The sequence below is a fragment of the Megalops cyprinoides genome, chromosome 16, assembly GCF_013368585.1.
Source record: "Megalops cyprinoides isolate fMegCyp1 chromosome 16, fMegCyp1.pri, whole genome shotgun sequence".
Lineage (NCBI taxonomy): Eukaryota > Metazoa > Chordata > Actinopteri > Elopiformes > Megalopidae > Megalops > Megalops cyprinoides.
Window position 1 is genome coordinate 7,338,844 of NC_050598.1, and position 19,705 is coordinate 7,358,548.

The window sequence follows — 19,705 nt, forward strand, 5'->3', positions numbered from 1 at the left end:
GAGGGGGGAGAAAGAGGGAGAGAGTGAATGAGAGAGAGGGGGAGACAGAGAGGGAGAAGAAAGCGAGGAAGAGATGACAGAGAGGGTCAGAAAGAGAGACGGAGGAGGGGGGAGAAAGAGGGAGGGAGGGAGAGTGAGAGAGAGAGAGAAGTACACTGCTGTGTCCCCTGTCACCAAATAAATAAAAAAAGAAAACAACTCTGAGGAAATGGGACTAGGGTCAAACAGAGGACGAGAGAGAGAGAGAGAGAGAGAGAGAGAGAGAGAGGGACAGAGGGAGAGAGAAAGAGAAAGAGAAAGAGAGAGATGGACAGGGGATGATAGAGAGAGAGAGAGGGGTGAGAGAGAGAGAGGGAGAGAGAAAGAGAGAGAGATGTAAAAAAAGGGGATCTGCTCTTTCTTTTGTGTCAGAAGCCCATGAAATGGTTCAAGCCAATCCTGCTATTCGGTGCCATGTGGTGGCTTTTTTTTGCCTCACTGGCCTTCAGAGACTCAGCCACTACCCCGGGTCTGGTGACATCACGGGACGGCCCCCAAACCTCCTGTCACACAACAGGGTCACGTTTCGGTTGCTTTGACAAATCTCTCTCCCACAACCTATTACTCCCTACAATCAACTGAGGCAAAACTGTGCAATGTTTTGCTTTACAGATTTTTTTTTTTTGTCTGTGTGTGCTTCTTTTGTTTTACAAGTCTACTGCAGCTAATTACTCCAAAACCACCATTCAGGCTTACTACCATCTGACATTACTATAGCATATGGAACATTTCAAAACCTGCTTTTTGAGTGACCCTGTACCCAAAACCAGGCAGGACTCTGAGCGAGTGTCAGTGCACCTCAGGTGATGCTTCATCAAGCAGCGCCAGGATTGCACTAATCCAAAACGTGTCCAACTCCCTCCTATTCATCAGCTGGACATTCCGAATGACACAATATTCAGCGGACAAGGCCCTGACAGATAGTCCTTCTGTGTGTGGGTTGGTGTGCACAAATGCGTGTGTGTCCCATCAAAAACACAGTAAAATCATTCACTGAAGACAGACAGGTCTTTGAGCTTCGTCTCTTTGCAAAGAGTCACACTTGTGCATACATGCGCATGCCTGCATACACATGCGCATACCTGCACAAAACATGCACGCAGACCAACAGAGAGGTCAATGCCCAGTGCTGGCGTAGGCATGGTCTCTGCCAATAGCTGCATACCTAGCAGAAAATAAGGTCAGCACTTTAAAAATAGCCAGTGATTTTTCTCTGCTCCATTATCCTACAGGTCATACCAGGTTCTCCTCCTTCAGCTATACCATCCCTTTGTTATCCTATAAATATTAAAAATACAGCCAGACATTTTTCAGAAATACCTTTGCAAATATTCTCGCCCAGTCCTTGTCATCATCATATGTGTGTATCTCAGTTTATGGTCAATAAAACTTTTTACAGTTCATGCAAACTACTACTATAGGGCAAACAGAACAGAGACAGAGAGAGAGGGCGGGAGAGAGAACAGGTCTGTGTGAGCGTGTAGTCAAGGTCCTGGTAACCTCTACCACAAGGTGAATGGGAGAATGCACACACGCACGCACGCACGCGCGCATACACACACACACGCTCACACTCACACATCCTCCTGCCCTCCCCACTGAGGTGTGCAGGCTACTTTACTGAGCTCAGCCATCTAAAGAGTGGTGTTAAAGTCCCATCAAATATTCATGAAGGGCCCCCTGTCAGAGTGGATGCTCTAAATGGAGCCGCTGACCTTGCTGTAGTCCGGGAGGCTCTGGGCTGGCCCGTCTGAAGGAATGTTACTTCAAGGCCGTGCAGCTGTGCTCTCTGATTAAATGAGCCCCCAAACGGAGACAGGGGGGCAGTGCGGGGGGCTGTGGGGGTGCTCGCTCCTCGGACCCGCTCCTACCTCGGCTGCAGACAGGAATTCAGGCGCGATAAGGGGCAGCCCGGCGAGGTGGGGGAGGATGCGGCCCTCTTGCAGCCCTCGTGCCTCTGTCCCCGAAGTGTGCGAGGAACTGATAACAAAAAACCAGAATGCGCACTGCTGGACGGAAAAGTTGCTTTAACGCCACAGGTCTTCTCCCATGTTACAAGAGAGCAACTTTCGGTGCTTCCAAAGGTGACGATGGAATCATAATGGGGCGGGGCCTGCATAAGATGGTGGGGGGGGGGCACAAATGAAGGTGAGGTGATTTTGGATAGCGCGTGCTTGTGACCCCTTGTCATCCCCAAACCTACCCCCTCCTACACACCCACCCATCCACACACACACACGCACACACACACACACACACACACACACACACACACACACACACTCACCCACCCCCCCTCCCCTCGCTCCAACAGCAAGCCTGCTCTGGCCTACTTGAATAATGGGATTCCATTAACAGGCTCTGTCAGGCAGCAGGGTAGCATGTTCTACACACGATGCCTCTCCCCGATCAATGTCTGCTCAGACAGACTGATGGGGACTGACTGGAGTGGGGGGAGAGGGGGGTCGGGCAGGTCAATGCCCACCTCTTGCCGAATGAAAGCCTGGTAATAAATCACATGACCATCTCCCTCCCATACCCCTCCCCCCCACCCCCTGTCCGACGTCACAGTAATTAACAGGGTCGTAAAACGGCGCCGGAGAGCCGACGAAGTGAGGGAGGGAGGAAGCTGCGAGGAGGGCCTGGGAGGGGTGCGAGAGCGAGGGCGTCCTTGAGGGACGGGAGGCCGCCATCGACTGGGCTCCTCGCTCACCGGGGCGTTTTTTCCCCTTTCAGCCTTTTATTTTCCATCCTGGGGTGGCAACGGCCACCATGGCAGCTCTGCACAAGCAACGCAGTAGCCCGGGGGGTGGGTACAGGACCCGCAGGTCCACTTTGGGTTCCAGCGTATCCGTGGTAACATAAAACAATCTTTTAACAGGTTGTCAGTGCTTCCATGTGTCAACCGCCAGGTGTTTCCACGGCTGATGTCTTAGTTGACCAGATCTGCCCTCACAGGTGCCTGTGACGGTGGAGAAAGTACGGAATATCAGCAGGCAAAACAAACACACCGCTCCTTCACGATACTTTCCCGCTCGTCCATCCCCCTCCAAAGAAAACCTCCCAGCTTTAAAAGCAGGATTTAAAAAAACATGGCTCCATTCGTTTTTGATGGAAGCAGGAGCCAAATAGCGAGATCATTATAACCATTAAACCGAACATTAAAGACCAGGAGAGCTCATTACAGCCTGGTGTTAATAGCAAACCTTATAGACACACGACATACTTTTTTTTTCCCCCCTTGAAAATCTCCCCGGTTACAGCATTTTCATAATCTGAGGGAAGGAATCACATCGTCTGCATTAATGCAAAGACCCTCGGCGTTACTGACACCGCATAGCAATGTGCGGCACTGCCGCCACCTCTCACGCAACCGCGAACATGTCAAATGTTAATAACCTGCCAGAGAGAAAAAAATCCATCTTCACATTCATTACTCATTAAAAAGGAATATTTTAACACCGGGCTCCAAAGCGCCCAAAGTGTCACAACAATTTAACATACCATTACAGGAAAAAAGTAATGGTGAGGGGGTGGTGGGAGGTGGGGGTCGGGCAGGGGGGATGTGAAAGGGACGACCAGTGCAACTCTTGTCTTTTTGAGGCCTGTTTTGGGGATGAACGGGAAGCCCGCTAACTGCACATATGCATGACAGTCGGCATTGATCCATGATCCGCCGCCTTGAGGCTGGACTCGGAGGGCCGGTGTGCTGGAAGACGGGCCTTGCATTGCCTGGGGAGACCGCCACTGCTGTCCCCCAACCCCATTTCGCCGAGGGTGAGGCAGCTCTGGGACTGTCTTACACGATTCGCTAAATAGTCTTTGATACAAGGGCTGGAGCCCAAGTGGAGGGAAAAGTCATGGTAAAAAGACATATCTGAGATCTGGGTCATGGCCAGAGTTTCAAACCAAAGCCTCCAACACTTAAGTGGTGCTGTGGGGCTCTCCCCCTGTGGTATAGAGCCAGGAGGCAAAAAATAAGGCATCACATCATACCGGCTTGTTGGCCCTGATACCTTGTGTTATGCCAGGGTAGTGTGTCCCTGCTTATCAGTCAGGATCTGAATCAGTTATGCAGCACACTCTGGCCATAGTTAGTAACTCTGCCACTTCCTCATCACAGAAGACTTTAAAAGCATTTGCAACTTGCCCAGTTAACACACCAACAAACACAGCCAGAAATACACACACACACACACTGCACCCAGTGATGTCATTAGCAGCAGCTGCGCAAACAAGCGAAGTGGAACCGATTCCCGTCGTTCTTCCTTTTTTTGCCGTGTTTATTAGATCCTGATGTGGGAGAAACAGGAGAGACACAGCTGGGCTCCAGGAGAGGGGGGGTGGGGGTGGGGGGGGTGTGTGGGGGAAAGGGGGCGCTGAGGTTTAGGAAACCGCGTGCGAGCGGACATGACTGTCGGCGATCAACTTTCACCTCACGCACAAGCTGCTCCGCTCTCCGCGGCTTCACTAAAAGCAGAGGCAAAATCTCTAGAAAAAAAAAATAAAAAAATAAAAACCAAAACAAAACAAAAAAAGCACATGCTCTGAACATCTCTCCAGCATTCCCCACTCAATTTCACCCCCACTCAATATCAAGCACAGTTCAGTCTTGGGTGTCCTCTTGGATAGACTCAGCCCGACTCAATGCTACAACAAAGAGCTGTAAGAAGCTGGAATACTGACCGAGAGATTTACAGTTTATTCTGGTTTATTCCAGAAATGTGCAAAAAAAGTAAAAAGTTTTTTTTTTTTAAAAAAGAACAGAAACACAAGTGCTTCCCTCCTTAAAGGGGTGTATGAGGGGAGGAGGAACAGAATTCCCTGGCTACAGGGTTGCTGTGGAATTTTGGTCCTCGCAGAGAGCAGTTACAGCCCAGCTTCACTGTTTGTTTTGGACTGCGAGAGAGGGAGAGGTGCGTTCCTCCCATGCACACTGAACTCTGTCGCAACAGCAAACAACTCGGGCAGCCCGTTTTCTGAACCCACGAGAGACCCGGGCTTTACAGCAGCCCCGGGTGAAGGGGAGCGGGGGAAAATTAGGTGCTCAAATAAATTAGGCGGATAACGGCAACACAAGAGGGGCGACCCTACGGAAAGACAGTTTTAATCAGGCAGCGGAAAAGGAAAACAGTCATGGAGCATTGCTATGAGGTGATTAAGATTTCACATGGACTCACTTCTAATAAAATTACTAGCCTGTATTGTAACTCGAGTTTTGCGTCTGGAAGAAGGCTTTGAAGTAAAATAGAAAGCACTTGTATGAGACAAAAAGGGAACACAGACAGTGAAAATGAAAGTGTGTTATAAGAAGCGACGACAGATAAGCTGGCTAACCCTTGGTTTCCTTCTTAATGTGCCTGCGTTTTCTGATGTTTAATCATTCACTGAGCCCTCAGTGGCAGGGAAAGTTGTCGGCGATGTGCGAACAGGCCGCGCTTACGAGTCTTTTTTTTTTGAAACGTTGTTGTTTCAAGAGGTTTATTTTGTCCTTATTCATATCGGCGATCTCTTGAGTCCTGCAATCTGGGCCAGAACTGCTTGAACTCATTACAGAAGCCCTAAAATCCAGTTTTCTGGGGTGGTTAGGAAATTGAGCTGGTGGGAAGGGGGGGGGGGGTTGCATTTAACGTTTCCTCTTTAACTTACATGTGTGTCAATCTACCATGACCGCCAACCTCCCCCCAGCTTGGAAAAAGATTTATCTCCTCGAATTTCTTTCTGTGGGTGTACACTCTGAACAGCTGGGCAATTTTGCACAAACATGGCCAATGAAAAATATGGTTGGGAAAGAACTGTTATCCAGAAATGTTATGGTGCTAAGGTGCAACTATATAAACTTGAATGCAGAGGCCTTACAGAGTGAGCCCTTTCATTCACTCCACCAGTCCACCTGTGACACACATACACAAACCCAAAACCTTTCTGCCAGCTTTTCTCGTCCCTAATTGACAAACTTGCCATGTTGACCTGAGTGAATTTTCCTCAATGAGGATGGTAAATTCCAGGAGGAAAGGAACATGTTGGTTTTGAAATGAATGCTCCAATAATCAAGTTACCGCACTATAAATAAAATGTGGGAGTAGACAGCAGTGACAGACGTGTGTGTGAGTGTGCTGGCACAGTAAATGAATTCAGTCAGCGACCTTCTCTTTTTCTTTTCCTGAAAACACACACACACAGACACACAGGACTCTGACATGCCAAAACACACTCTCCAAAATATTTCGCAAACAAAAGTGGCACGCCACACATCTGAGCTCAGAGAGAACCAAATAATAATAAAACTAAATGTCAAATTGCCAAAATGTGTATCTCATTGAGGTCTCTTTTCTCTGCATGTTTTCTAAGAATAAATGTGAAAAAACTACATCTTTAGTGCCAAGTGTTAAAAAATCGCTTGGAGCTGCAATTATCCCATCTGTGGTCATATCTGGTAAGACTTCTCCCTTGGCTGAAAGATTTCCTGGTGCTCAGGAGTTCCAGCTGTGCTGGTGTGGTCCGTTTGAGTCAGTGGGGTATGAAGAGAGTCGCAGGGTGAAACGAGACCCTGCGTCTTTCACCAATCCACACAAGAAGCTGCAACACTGACATGCCCTATGCACCTCTGGTTCTACACTCCACTTCAGGTGAGGTGTCAAAACTGGAGTGAGTTTTATTGTGGAAATTAACATTCAAAAAAGTGTGAGGTGGGAATTAGGAATTCACAGGCACATTCAGCAGCCAGTAAGTGATTTAAAGTCAAACAAAAAAAGAGCGAGCAGGATACCCCCCACCCTCCGCCACAAGTAGGTCCTTCATGTGGCCAAATGGAAATATATTAAGCGTGAAGCAGGTTGACGGTGGACTGTAATTAATCAATTATGTCAATTACGATATCAGAGCCCTCTAATTGACCCCGGCTCTGCAGGGTCACTATCTTAGTTCTTGGTAGATGGGGAGGAGGCTGGAGTAATCTGACTCAGCCAGGGTCTCTGCTAGATGCTGGTAAACTGGGGTCCTCTCATGTTACTCAGTGAAGCTCCACATCAGTCTTACCACCCACCCCTGCCCCCTCTCCCCCCCAAATTACTGAATGAAGCTACCTCCATGGCACAGTTAGCACCCCACCACCCCCCCATCCCCTGTAACTGGACACTGACGTTAGCCCTCCTCACTGCCGCATTGACACTCTCTGTGACCCCAATGGGGCCAGGTGAGGAGATCTGATCCTGGAAAAAAAGGGGGGGAGAAGAAATGATTTGTGTTCCGTCTCCGGTTATAAGAGGAGGGAGGAGGAGGGTTCGACTTGTGGGCGACAAAAGGAAGGAAAGGGGGGTGGGGGGGGGAGAGAAAAGAAAGGAAAAAGCCGGGAGGGGGATGGGGGGGGAAGCACACAGCCAGCTGGTGGGTCGTGATAAATGACACGCGGACAATAGGAACGTCCAAAACTCCACTGGTGGGAAAACGCGTCCGGATCAGCATTGTTGCGGAGCGGGATCCAGGACTGGAGAAGGGGCTGTGTTTCACCGTGTGCCGGGTTTCATTGAGCACCAGGCCAGAGCACTGCGACATCAGTCTCCACACCTCTGATGTCCCGCAGGTGGGTCCCCTCATTCCCCAGGACAGCAGTGCAGAGGGTGCAGGGAGTGAAGGTTCAGACTGGGGTGAGGGACCAGGGGAGAGGCCACTGTCCCATTCTCTATGAAACATTTTCAGTAGGCCTCTTGTGTATATGTATGTGTGTATATATATACACATATTTACACACATATATTTCTTTCAGACAAAAGGAATCCATGTTCATCTGATATATATATATATATATATCAGATGAACATGGATTCCTTTTGTCTGAAAGAAATATATGTGTGTAAATATGTGTATATATGTGTGCCATGTATCATGCAATGTATTTGTGTGTGTGTCTGTGTGAGAGAGAGATGGAGTGAGCAAGAGTGAGAGGGAGGGATAAAGAGATATGGACGAAAACAAAGCTGCTTCCTCTGTAACTGATGCCAAGTATATTTGGTTTGTTTCCTTTTATTACTTGCTAATAACCTGATCCAACTCAATCCCTCCCAACACACACACACACACACACATAACCCACCTCCTTCCCCCCCCAGGCCACCTCCCAGCCTGCTTTGTGTCCTGGGGCACTTGGCCTCATGTGGAGACGGCCGCACTGGCACCTTGTTAGACCCACTCAGCACTGCACATTCCATATCTCCTCCACCGGCAGCGGCGCTTTGTTAATAGATGACACGGGGAAGGGGAAGGGGGTGGGGTTGGGGGGGGGGGGGGGGGTGGCAATGCTGACCTAGAATAGCACACTCTTCCGAGACGACAACAAAAACAATAATGGATCCCCAACAGCACATTAGAGGACTTTTGACAGATGAACAGTAGTAGTCACCTCCCTATATTGATATACATAATTCATGCATTCGTATACATTTTCTGAAGAACTACACTATATGTATATATATATATAAATACATGCGCGCGCACACACACACACACACACACACACACGCACACACACACACACACGCACACATATCTGAAACTTTATGAATAAATACATTAAGTCCTCCCTTTCCCCATTTCTATTGATTAATAATTTACACAATCTTCCATTTGTAGCCCTGAGAGAAAGGCTTCACACTTGAACGATGCTGCCAAGGTTACTACGACAACTGCTCCTGGGAATGAGTGCATTATGTGGCGCGGGGAGTGCTGGGTAGAGCTACACTGCCAGGCACGGGCCATAGATCATGGCGATCCTGTGTGTGTGTGCACGTGTGTGTGTGTGTGCGTGTGTGTGCGCATGTCTGTGTCTCTCCAGCAGCTGACATATGGCACTGTCTAACACACACTCGCCCCTACAGTGTCTCACAACTACGCCTTTCATTTGGCAGGGGCCAGTACTCGGCGCTTGCTTCCGAGAGGCCGTTCTCAGTAGCCATCTCCCGTATCAATGCACATTGGTAGTAAGCACAGAGGAAATTGGGGACTGGTGGAAACCTGTGTGTGTATGAATGTATATTTCACTGAGAGAAATCAGTGACAGGCACCGCTCAGAGATCGGATCAGAATCGGTGCATGCTGGACCGCCTCAGTCAGAGCCGACCAGACCGGCCGGGCCACGGCGCTCACCGCCCCGCAGGCTAACGGCGCCGCAGCGGCTCACTCCACCCGGATCTGTGCGTCCCCATTTCTCCCCGGATCCTAATCACTGATCACCAGTGGAGGTTGCGAGGCGTTTCATCACAGCCCTACTTTTGGAGCAGGCCTGTATAAATAGCAGCGCGGAGTCTTCGAGGGGGGTGAATGTCCCAGGAAGCGCGGCCGGGGAAGGCGAGGCAGGGCGATCTGGAGCCTCGTTTTGGGCTGAGGGCTGGGGGGGGGGGGGGGGGGGGGGTCCAGTTTTGTGCAAGCACTCTGTGCCTGAGGGCAGCATCAGACAATCCCACCCACCCGAACGCGCAGTACAGCCCACAGTATCGATCCACACCCTATTGATCTGCTCTGTGTGCGCGTTTCCCATTGGCTGACAGCTCGACGGAACCCCCAGCACTGGTCAGGGGGGAAGCAGTGGGGAACATGGCAAGATAATTAGGATGTTCTCAATGTCTTATATCTTTTATGTAAATCTAATACATATACGTATGTGAGTGCGTGTGTCTTTGTGTCTGTGTATGAATTACTGATGCAGTCCAATAGATTCATGGAGCAGGCTCAGGAATCTCTGAATCTGGGCATGTGCAGTATGTTACTGGGAGGGGCGGTGGCCGTCCCACCCGGGTTATTTCTAGTGCATCGCCTCTAAGTCATACACAGCAGAGATGTGACACATCCTGAGCTATGCAGAAACATGCAGAGCTATGTAGAAACATGCAGAGCTATGTAGAAACATGCAGAGCTATTGAGAATCAGGACATAAGCTGCCAGTTCTTGTCCGTTAATCTTGTTGCTGGACTACAGTGATGAGGGCCTGAGAGAGATCACCTGCAGACACGTGCTTCTGCTGGCTCAAGAGGGGGGGATTTTAAATGACATTTACCCATAACCTTGCAGCAGTAATTATTTTTCATTACTCCTCAGGAATAGTGCTCCCTGTAGCCCTTTGCTCTTCCAGCCCCTGTTTAACAATTTCAAGATGAGCATGCATATACATCTGAATGTGGGGAAGAGGGAGAGAGCTCAACCAGGAGAGAGGTGGAGGCTAAAGAAAAAGGAGAGGGAAACTAAGTCAGACAGAGTCATCAAAAAAGAAATGAAACTGTCAGTCATGCTAGACCTACAGTATCACCAGCAGCTCGGTATGTGGCCACATGTCACAGCATGAGGGACACGGTGTGAGTAGCTTAAGCTCCAGGAATTGACTTTTGGGATACGAATATTTTTCAGATATTTCAATCAACTAAATTTACTGTTACATTGTTATCGTTGGTTAATTGTACTTTTGTCATCAATGTATTTTTTTATTATTATTTATTTCTTTATTATTATTGTTTGTATCTATGTCTTACATTGTTTATATATCTGTATCCTTGTATGTATGCATGTTTTCTTTTTCTTTGACTCTGCATAGTTCTTAGATTTTATATTGTTTATATCATTGCTTTGGCAACACTGCTTTTGTTTGTCTTGCCAATAAAGCACCATTGAATTGAATTGAAATTGAGAGAGAGAGAGAGAGAGAGAGAGAGAGAGAGAGAGAGAGAGATTGCAAGGGAGCAACCAGTCAAGAAGAATCACTCCACTGTTCTGAACACAAGTTCCCCAGCAATTCTTCAGTCAGAGCTCAGTGCGTACACAGAGCTTATTTAGCTTTTACAGAGTGGGTGGAATCTACGACTAGGCCAAAGAGCCACTCTTCAGCAGGTCCCAGATCAGTAGTGCGCCAAGTCACAGGGGGACACTGGAGTTCACATTTCAGTACAACATAACCTTAATTACACTATAATAATCATAAAAAACACTGCAATCTAAAAAGCTGGCCAAACTGTACAGATTCAACTGCTGTGCTGTGAAACATACAAGGAGGACAAGGATGGGGTTTTGAGATTGAATGACCCGTTTAACAAGAGATACGTTCTGCCCCAGGGTCGGAAGCAAGGCACGCTGGGATTGGTGGGCTTTTCTGGAACAATGGGATGGCCCAAGGCTGAACCTCCACAGGCCGCAGGGTCTGTACGCTGCCCTATGAAATGGTGTTGGCTCGCACAGGCATCCAGCATCTAACTCCACACCAAAAGCCGCGTCCACGCCGGCTTCCCCCGGCAGGCATGAGCTCATCGGTGGTGGCATCCGCAACACATGCTCAACCGACAGCGGCCATGTTTCCCCCCCACTGCAGAGAGCTACCATGAGCCAGGAACTGCGGTTCTCCTGTTCCTAAACGAGATGGTGACTGTGAATGCTGCATCCTACATGAACCAGGTGTCAACTGGTCTTTCTGCAGGTCTACAAAACTCGAAGCAACTGCCTGAGACCTCAACAGGATGGCACGGGACGGGACGGGACGGGGGGGTTGGGGCACTGGGTGGGTTGTTGTGCACCATCTGCTGGGTGAATGACCTCAGCCAGATTCACCTAGTCCAGGACTCGCTTCAGAAGACAGAAGGAAAAAAAAATCTGATAAGATCAGGGGCTGATGCTTCCAATTAAAAACACCAATCGCCTGGGGTAGCTGTGTGGGCAGAGGCCAATGATGTCATAATCGCTACCCACTATTCTGTTCACTCCCTGGCCAGCAATCTGGACAATGAGGCTGAGGTGACTGCATATCACATGGAGAAATCTTCAATCCTAAAATATACAAGGTAAACTTACAATAACATTGCGAAAGTTATTCTTTTAAGCATATACATTTTGTTGAGAGGGGAGGTAGACAAACTGCTGAAAGCTGGTCTCTAATTATCAAAATAATTTAAGACACTTATTAACACTTTCTTTGTGAAGCTGAATAAGCGTGCTTTTCTTATGCAGGGCTTATTCGTGTAGTTACTTCCTTGGTTAACTGATTACGTACTCCAGTAGTGCCGTAATGACAGTGTTCAACCCAGCGTGTTCAGATAAAAATACAGGGTATTAAAATTGAAGGGATTAAGTCTCTGGAGAAGCACTTAGATTAAATGCACTTCAGAAACACAAACACACACACGCAACGACACACACATATGCACACACACGCACACAGACATGCACACACTTGCACACACGCAAGTACATACGCAAACACACACACACCAGCAACAACCAGCGACAACCACACAGGTGTTTCACCTTTCTTTTACCTATGAAAATAAAATCAAAGGTCAGAGCAGAAAATCTGTAACTGACAGTTTATACCAACAGACTCAAACTCCAGAGTCTAATTTTCCCCTCCACATCTCTGCCCAGGCAACTGCAGTCTGGATCGGGACAGGCGCTGGGGCGTTGGGCAGTTAAAGAGACTTTGTTTTTTTGTGGACAGGGGAAAACTAACCTGATATTTGGAGCGTGCTGCTGTTTGTTTTTGATCCCTAGGCAACGCTGTTATTTCCTGGTTGGGTTGTCTGATAGTCATAGTGACGCACTCGTGCAACCCCCTCCCTTCCCTCCCTCCCTCCCTTTCGCCTGCCCACACAGAACTCTCTCTCCCTCGTCCGTCCCGGCTGACGGCAGGAAAACCTGAGCGACTGATTCCAGGCCCCGGCCCAGCACCCCACAACACCTGTGCTTCCACGCTCAGACCCCCCTCCTCCTCCCTAAGGTCTCTGACTGTGTCCTTCCACGGCTCGCCTGGCACCTGAGCAGGAGTACTGCTCCACAGAGACGTTCCCTCTCTGTGAAAGGGGAGGCTGCTCTCTGCCGTTGAGAGACAAACATACCCCCCATATGCACACCATGTTGGGGTGCTAGCTGCTTTCCCATCATGCCTCAGTGCTCGCTCATTGAAATGAAAAAAAAAAAAAATGTTTTCAGACCAAACAGTGATCAAAACAATCTGTGTCCACTTAACATCTGCCACAGTTCCGTCTACTAAACATTGTTAGCGTGTATGTATGTGTGTATATGAACACGCACCTAAACTTCTGCATGCGTATGCACATATTTAAGTGTGTGTGTAAGTGGACGAGAGCTCATGCGCGCGTCAGCGTGCGAGTCATCGCACGTGTGTGTTTGTGTGTGTCCTGCTGCGTTCCTGCCGGGGTCCGGCTCCTGACCAGACACTGCGAGACTGATGGCACAAACAGGAAATGAGAAAGGGAGTCTGGCTCTGCGAGGATTGAGCAAGGCCTGCTTTACAGCGCTTAAACCTGCCCACTTTAAAGCCTCTGGCAGGCAACCAGGGCAGGGAGGCCATGGTGCTGCTTGGCTCCTGCCAGGGTGCGTGGGGGCAAAGCAGGTCTGCGCGTCTGAGCCTCATTTGCGCTCAGGAGTTGGCCATGCCTGAAAGAACTGGGGGGGGGGAACTAGCAAAAGGTCTCTCAGACACTCTCACAGCTCTCTCTCAGAGGTGAGAGAATGGCGCCGTCTCACTTTTCGGTTGCGTGCACGCAAAAAATTAGCACCCTACTTGAACGAACACTTGTTGAAAGGCTGGAACTGTGGAATACTTGCCACACACTGCTCTCGCCCGAATTTGTGACCTTTTTGGGTCACACCAGAAGTGAAACAGAAGCGGCAAAATGACAGAGGAAGGGTCTGCAGTTTGGTAGTTTGGAGGTCCCTTCTTATGTTAACAACCAGGTGGGGGCGCAATACTGAAGTTCAATGTTCAAATTTTCCTGAGGCAATTTGGATGAGTGAGGTGGATCCGATTACAATGGAAAAATTTCCAGCAAAAGTGAACAGATTGGATATTTGCCAATATCTGAATAACACAGCTTAGTCTTGGAGGAAAAGAAGTGTCATCTTCGGACAGAAATGTTAGCTAGCTAGCTGACTGGATGTTTGACTAATTGCAGAATTATTGTCTCGGATCCAGCTAGTGAGCTGACAGAGGATATCACTTGATTGCAATGGAGAATTGCTGTAGCTTACATCAACTGTTAGTGATTACAGCTGGCATGTCCACTAATGTTCTGTTGTGTTCCAATTATTCAATCCATAAACAAAATAAAGCTAGCCAGTACTTCATAACACATCTACTTTTGGTGTTGGATAAATGCCTCTGCACCAGATTAATTTTTGCTAATATTAGCCATGTGAAGAAGACAAAGGCAGACGGGCTGTTCTTTGCTGCTCTTGTTCCATAATACCGCAGACAACCTGTGAGGGATCAGAGCCCTGCAACCACGTGCCACTTTCGCCACAGCGCTGTCCCGCGGACACTCTCACCCGGCTCTGTGACCGTCTGCACGGAGCGGCCCAGGGACGCAGCTGATGACCGTGGGTGTGCGGGTAGCCCCTTTCACACCGCGCAAGAGAACAGCTGGTCGGACAAGCACATTCAAGGCCATTCCAACCTCTCTTTCTCTCCATCTCTCCCCATCACTCTTCCCCGCCCCCCATTCCTCCCTCACGGGGAGTCACCATATGGCACATCACTGCACATTTCCTATCCTTTCCCCCGCATAAAACCACTCAGAAAAGGTGACGTTTGACGGTCGGCACAACTGCGCTATACATTACAAAAAACAATTTAAAAAACCTCTGTAAATCTTTAGGTAGCCTATAATCAAAAAGTCAGAAAGGTCTTAGTCAGCTGATCACTTTTACGATTTTTAAGCTTATTCTCTCGCTTTAAATGGATAAGGCAGATTTAAAACAGCAATTCCTCGAGTCTCTACCAACTCCATCCTTCGATGATCTCATCCTTTAAGACTGTCCGAAAGATGAAAGTAACATTTTTCCCCCTCGTTGTTGTTGTTTTTGGTTAGCATAACTTTGAGGTGGAATCCAACCCCGACAAGCCCCACAGATGCTCATATTACCGCGACTGAAACACTGGCACATTCAACGAGAGTTCTAAAGCAATCCCACATTCCACAGTTGAGTATTTTCTTTAACATCGACTTCAAAGCCCGATGACTAATTTGGCTAGGGACCAGTTCAGACAGAGACATAGCGAGGTTGCAGGCAAATCATCCAAAATCTGGTAGGGAAAGACTCGCCGAGGGTGTATTGCTCAATTCAAAACTTGAAAGGTATGAAACAAAATGCGGTTATTAAAAAAGCGTTCACAGTAACGCCGCGTTAGCTGTTCAGTGAGGACACCCTAATCATTCGTGCCTATTATGGTCTATAAACCTTCTTGTGTCTACGGGAGCATGATTTGAGTGTCTATTATAGGAGGAAAACTGAGCGATAACAGTTTAGTACGCTGTTGCTTATTGTCATGATAAAGGGCAAAATATGACACTGCTTTGCGTGGTGTAGGCTATCTATAATTGGTCAACCAATCAAGATCAATGTTCGCGTAAACTCGATCACCATTAATGCGCACGTTGCCAGTGCTCAGCTATTAAGGGTTTTCACTGCAGGACCAGTGAAGATCAATAGAACAGCCAAAGAGTAACTAGCACACCCATATTTACATTGTAGGCTATACGTAAATGTATACGTGCGTTGCGTGGTTGAATATGCTCTGTCAATCCAACAAAAACGCATAACACTTGGATGACAGAAATGCTCAGAATAATCACAAACCCGAAGAAGCCTACGCTAATAATTATCCGACATTGTCCAGTCAATATAATCGAGTGGAGTACTTTGCCCCGAAAGACGTTCTCTGTGTTGTCCTTAATGCTGTTTACTTGCAATGGCGGTACGACTGTGAAATTCGCACACGGCGTACCGTGTATCTTTTAAATAATTATAGGGTAAAAAAGACATCACACACGCACTGATACAACGGAGCCAAGGCTCTCACGTGACCCAACACAAGTCTTTTTATCACAAGAGTGAGCGCACAATGCACGCGGACAAAGTTGGTCTTTTCATTCAGCAACCGTGCACTAAAGGGCAAAGAATTCCCGAAGCTAGTTGCATACTTCTCACGGATCACATGTACGCATTCTTGGTCAGTTCCTCGCATTCCACGGTTTGCTTGCAGCTCCAAAGTTAACGTTAACCCTCACGTACCCTATTATTAATATCATGTACTTGCCTTTTAGAAAGTCTTGAAAATGAGAGATTTGAGAGATTCAGTCGTGAAATGCATCAGACCCCCTTTCTTTTGTGACCTTCGATCCTTTCAAATCAACTACTCTCCTTAATTGTTCCTTTTCAAAAGTAACATCAGGAGCAAAAACAGAGACATTGATCGCAGAGAAACCAATAAACCAAACACTAGCAAGAGCTCTATGTAAATAAAACGCTTCGGAAATATATTTAAGCAAATAATGTATTTAAGCAAATCCATATCAAAGTTGAATGGGGTCAGAAAGACGTGGGCTTTAAATCACGACTGATTAAGCGGTTTCGTTTGGCAGTTCGGTAACCTGGTTCGTGATCAATGATCAGAAAGCCAGAAGACATCGGCATGTTTTTTTAATACGTATACATAAAGTGTAATCGAATACGGGCACAATGACTACAACCGTGCTTAAACTGCTTTCGGTGCGCCCGTTCTAAAGAGCCTATTGAATAGCTTGAAATAGCCCGTGCGTTTAGGGTCAGATGCAGTCTCTTCGTTTAATGGATGATGGAGCTAGAAGAGGGGCCCTCGACCATCTAGTTAATCCCATTACCTATTCTGGCAGTCTAAATTAATCCTGGAGACACCAGCCTGTCTCCCATTTCCTCGTGTCAATGTGATTTCAACCCTGTCGCTCTCACCCCTTTATCTGAATTCGCAAAATTGTTTAATAACATGTCAGCGCGAGCATGCGACCGATCCAGCATACCATTCCATATTATCATTAATATAATAATTGTTATTATCAAACGCTCTACAGCAATCCGCTGACCCAACACTTCAGACCGTCTTTTGTTACTGCGATCGCCCACAGAGATCCCATTCACTGCTCTGATAAATGGTTTTAAATTCCGAACAAGCAGACCACATGCTGTTTCACTGTGTGACGGTTTTGCTTTATTTTCACGGGGCTAGAAGACATACAACTACACATTCACACAGAAGCAAACAGCGTAGATTTCAAATGTAGAATACATATTTCCACACCGTCAACATCACAATACAGGAGAGGAATGACAGCTACACACACTGAGGTCTTTTGAAAATGAAATTACTCTAGAATCAACATAGAAGCACACGAGTTCACTGAACCACGGACGGCTCTCGATGGTTATCACCCCGCGCAGGCTACCTGAATGCAGTTTGTAATTTTGAATAACACGCACAATCTGCTCGTGTAACTTCCTCACAATCCTTGAGAGTGTTTGTATACGCGAGATAAAGAGGACCAAGTTACTTGCGTGTAATGCTCAATCTCTTTTCAAACGAGCGATCCAATCTTGCAACATGCAACTGAAACATAAACATTGAGATTTCCCGTTCATGCTCTAAAACACAGCCACCGGGTACTATAGCGGCAGCGGCACATCTCGCCTGAAAAGAAGTTTAAATACCACTGCGTAAATACCTTGCCTTAGCATCAGCAAGCGAGATCAAATTTAGGCACACGCGCCAATACGGAAATCTGGTAAATGAGAATTAGCAAATGAAGTCCTGTATACACACATTAAATTAGTGGGAGACCACCCATCAACTATTATCGCCGGTGCATGCGATAATTAAAAACCCATTAACTTACTAGTGGCTCCATGCGAGGTGCGTCTAGCCGCTGGGACACCAAGAGCATCTTGGAGTGGTGTTGGTCAACGCGGCTTCTGTTAAATCCACTTTTGTTTCGATATGTGAATCTCCACACAAAGAAATTAAAGCAACAGGATCCAAAAGAATGGTTGATTTAAACGGACAAATAAATAAACCGCACAGTTTGCGTGACCTGCTGAGCCTGTTGGGGGGGAATGGGGAAGGGGGGGTCCAACAATTACAAAAAGGAGCGAAATAAATCTAATCTGATATTCTCTTTAAGTATCAGACAAGTTCATCCCCACGGTAGCAGTAGTCGTCTAATAATGATACAATGACTGTATCAATCTCCACACAACGCGGCCACTTACGATCTCGCCCTCTCTAGCTTCCTGACTCCGGAGGCGGAGTAACTTCGGCGATAGGACGATATCCTGCACGATGTCACGGAGGAGGAGACGCAGTTGTTCCACGACACACCATTCACTCTTAAAGGGACATTCCGTTTCTTGAAGATATGAGAAGGCATTGATGAGTTGTTGTTGTTTTTTTTTTCACTGAGAGGGAAGGTCCCTCGATGTAGCTACGATAAAGACCGTTACATACCCTTCTCGATGGATGAAGAAAATAGCCCGTGACATATTATCGGCGAATGCAAGCAGGCCAATAATGGTAGCATCAATCATAATCTTTTATTCACTTAATTTGAACATGTTGTGAATGACAGCACTGTACAATGACGATATTGTCAAAATACTTATAAAAACATTTATAATACCAGGTGTCATATGTATTCGTTCATAACCTTTGAGCTCGAAATATGTAATCTTTTAATACCACCAATATCTGCGAAATTCTAAATACATTTACCGTTTGTCAAGTATCAACTATTGTAATTAGCACTGTTGTGAAATTTTGAATAAATAAATGCAGATTTAAATTTTTGTGCAAAGTAATTCGACCCCTAGTTTCAATAGATCTCATTCCATCTACATCAAATAGGAACCGAAGTGGAAGATCCTGACGTCGCTGCCGGCTCCCTTTGGCCCTGCGGTCACGCTCAGCTGTGACGTCACTGCAAAGGGTCAGATTTAAGAGTAACAATGCTGGATTCTGCAAGCGATTTTTTTTTTAAACCAGAAACACCCTCAGCCATCTGCAATTGTTTTTACCAGCAGGCCCCAAGGCTGGCTTTGTGTGTGTGAGAGTGAGTTAGTGAGTGTGTGTGTGTATGTGTGTGTGTGTGTGTGTGTGTGTGTGTGTGTGTGAATGTGTAAAAAAGGACTATGAGAACTACATGAGACCTAAAACGGTCAGTGGTTAACCTTGCTTATCACACTGTTTGTGATCAAGTTGAGATCAATGCAGTGTTGGGACAAAACAGCATGGCCTCATCAAACAATAAAAGTTATGACAAAATGAGACAAATGAGACAATATTTTTTCCAATAGCTTCAGTGAGAAAACATGCCTTTATTAAATATTTAATGATTCAAACATCACTATCTTTTGTGAACACAAATAACTATATTTCAAAGTTTGATGGAGGTGCTTCAAATGGTCTGTTGTGACCACCTGTATGTGCTTGTCAAAAATGGCCAGTGACCTAGATGGATAATTCTACTGCATTGGGTAGAGGAACCTTAGGCGGGGGGCATGGACTTGGCTCAGAGAACTTAATAGGTGGCCAGGTGTTTTGATAATGGTGTTAAATGACTAACAGCTCGCCTCCCACACTTCATTTTGAAGTTTCCCTTGTAAATCTGGAGTCCCTCAGACTGTGCACCCAGCAAACCCCACTGAGTCCCCGCACCGAAATGAGAAGTCCTGAGGTCATGTGACGCGAGAGTGCGTGAGGACGTAAATGCCTGCCTGCGCAGGCTCCAGTCTTGACACGTTCATAAGGAGGCTCCACAGCCCGGCACTGGTATTTGGAGCAGAGGCTCTTACGCTCTCTCTCTCTGTCTCT

The 19,705-nt window shown here is 47.1% G+C and overlaps 1 protein-coding gene across 1 annotated transcript in view; it reads right to left on the bottom strand.

Annotated features, from left to right (window-relative positions):
* The window catches only part of si:ch73-211e3.1 (trithorax group protein osa), a 68,286-nt gene extending 50,160 nt beyond the window's left edge, over positions 1-18,126 (bottom strand). The window contains exon 1 of the mRNA XM_036547545.1: positions 17,736-18,126. Coding sequence (XP_036403438.1) covers positions 17,736-17,783 — 48 coding nt within the window. The 5' untranslated portion in view covers positions 17,784-18,126. The remainder of the gene's footprint in view (positions 1-17,735) is intronic.
* Positions 18,127-19,705: the final 1,579 nt, after the last annotated feature.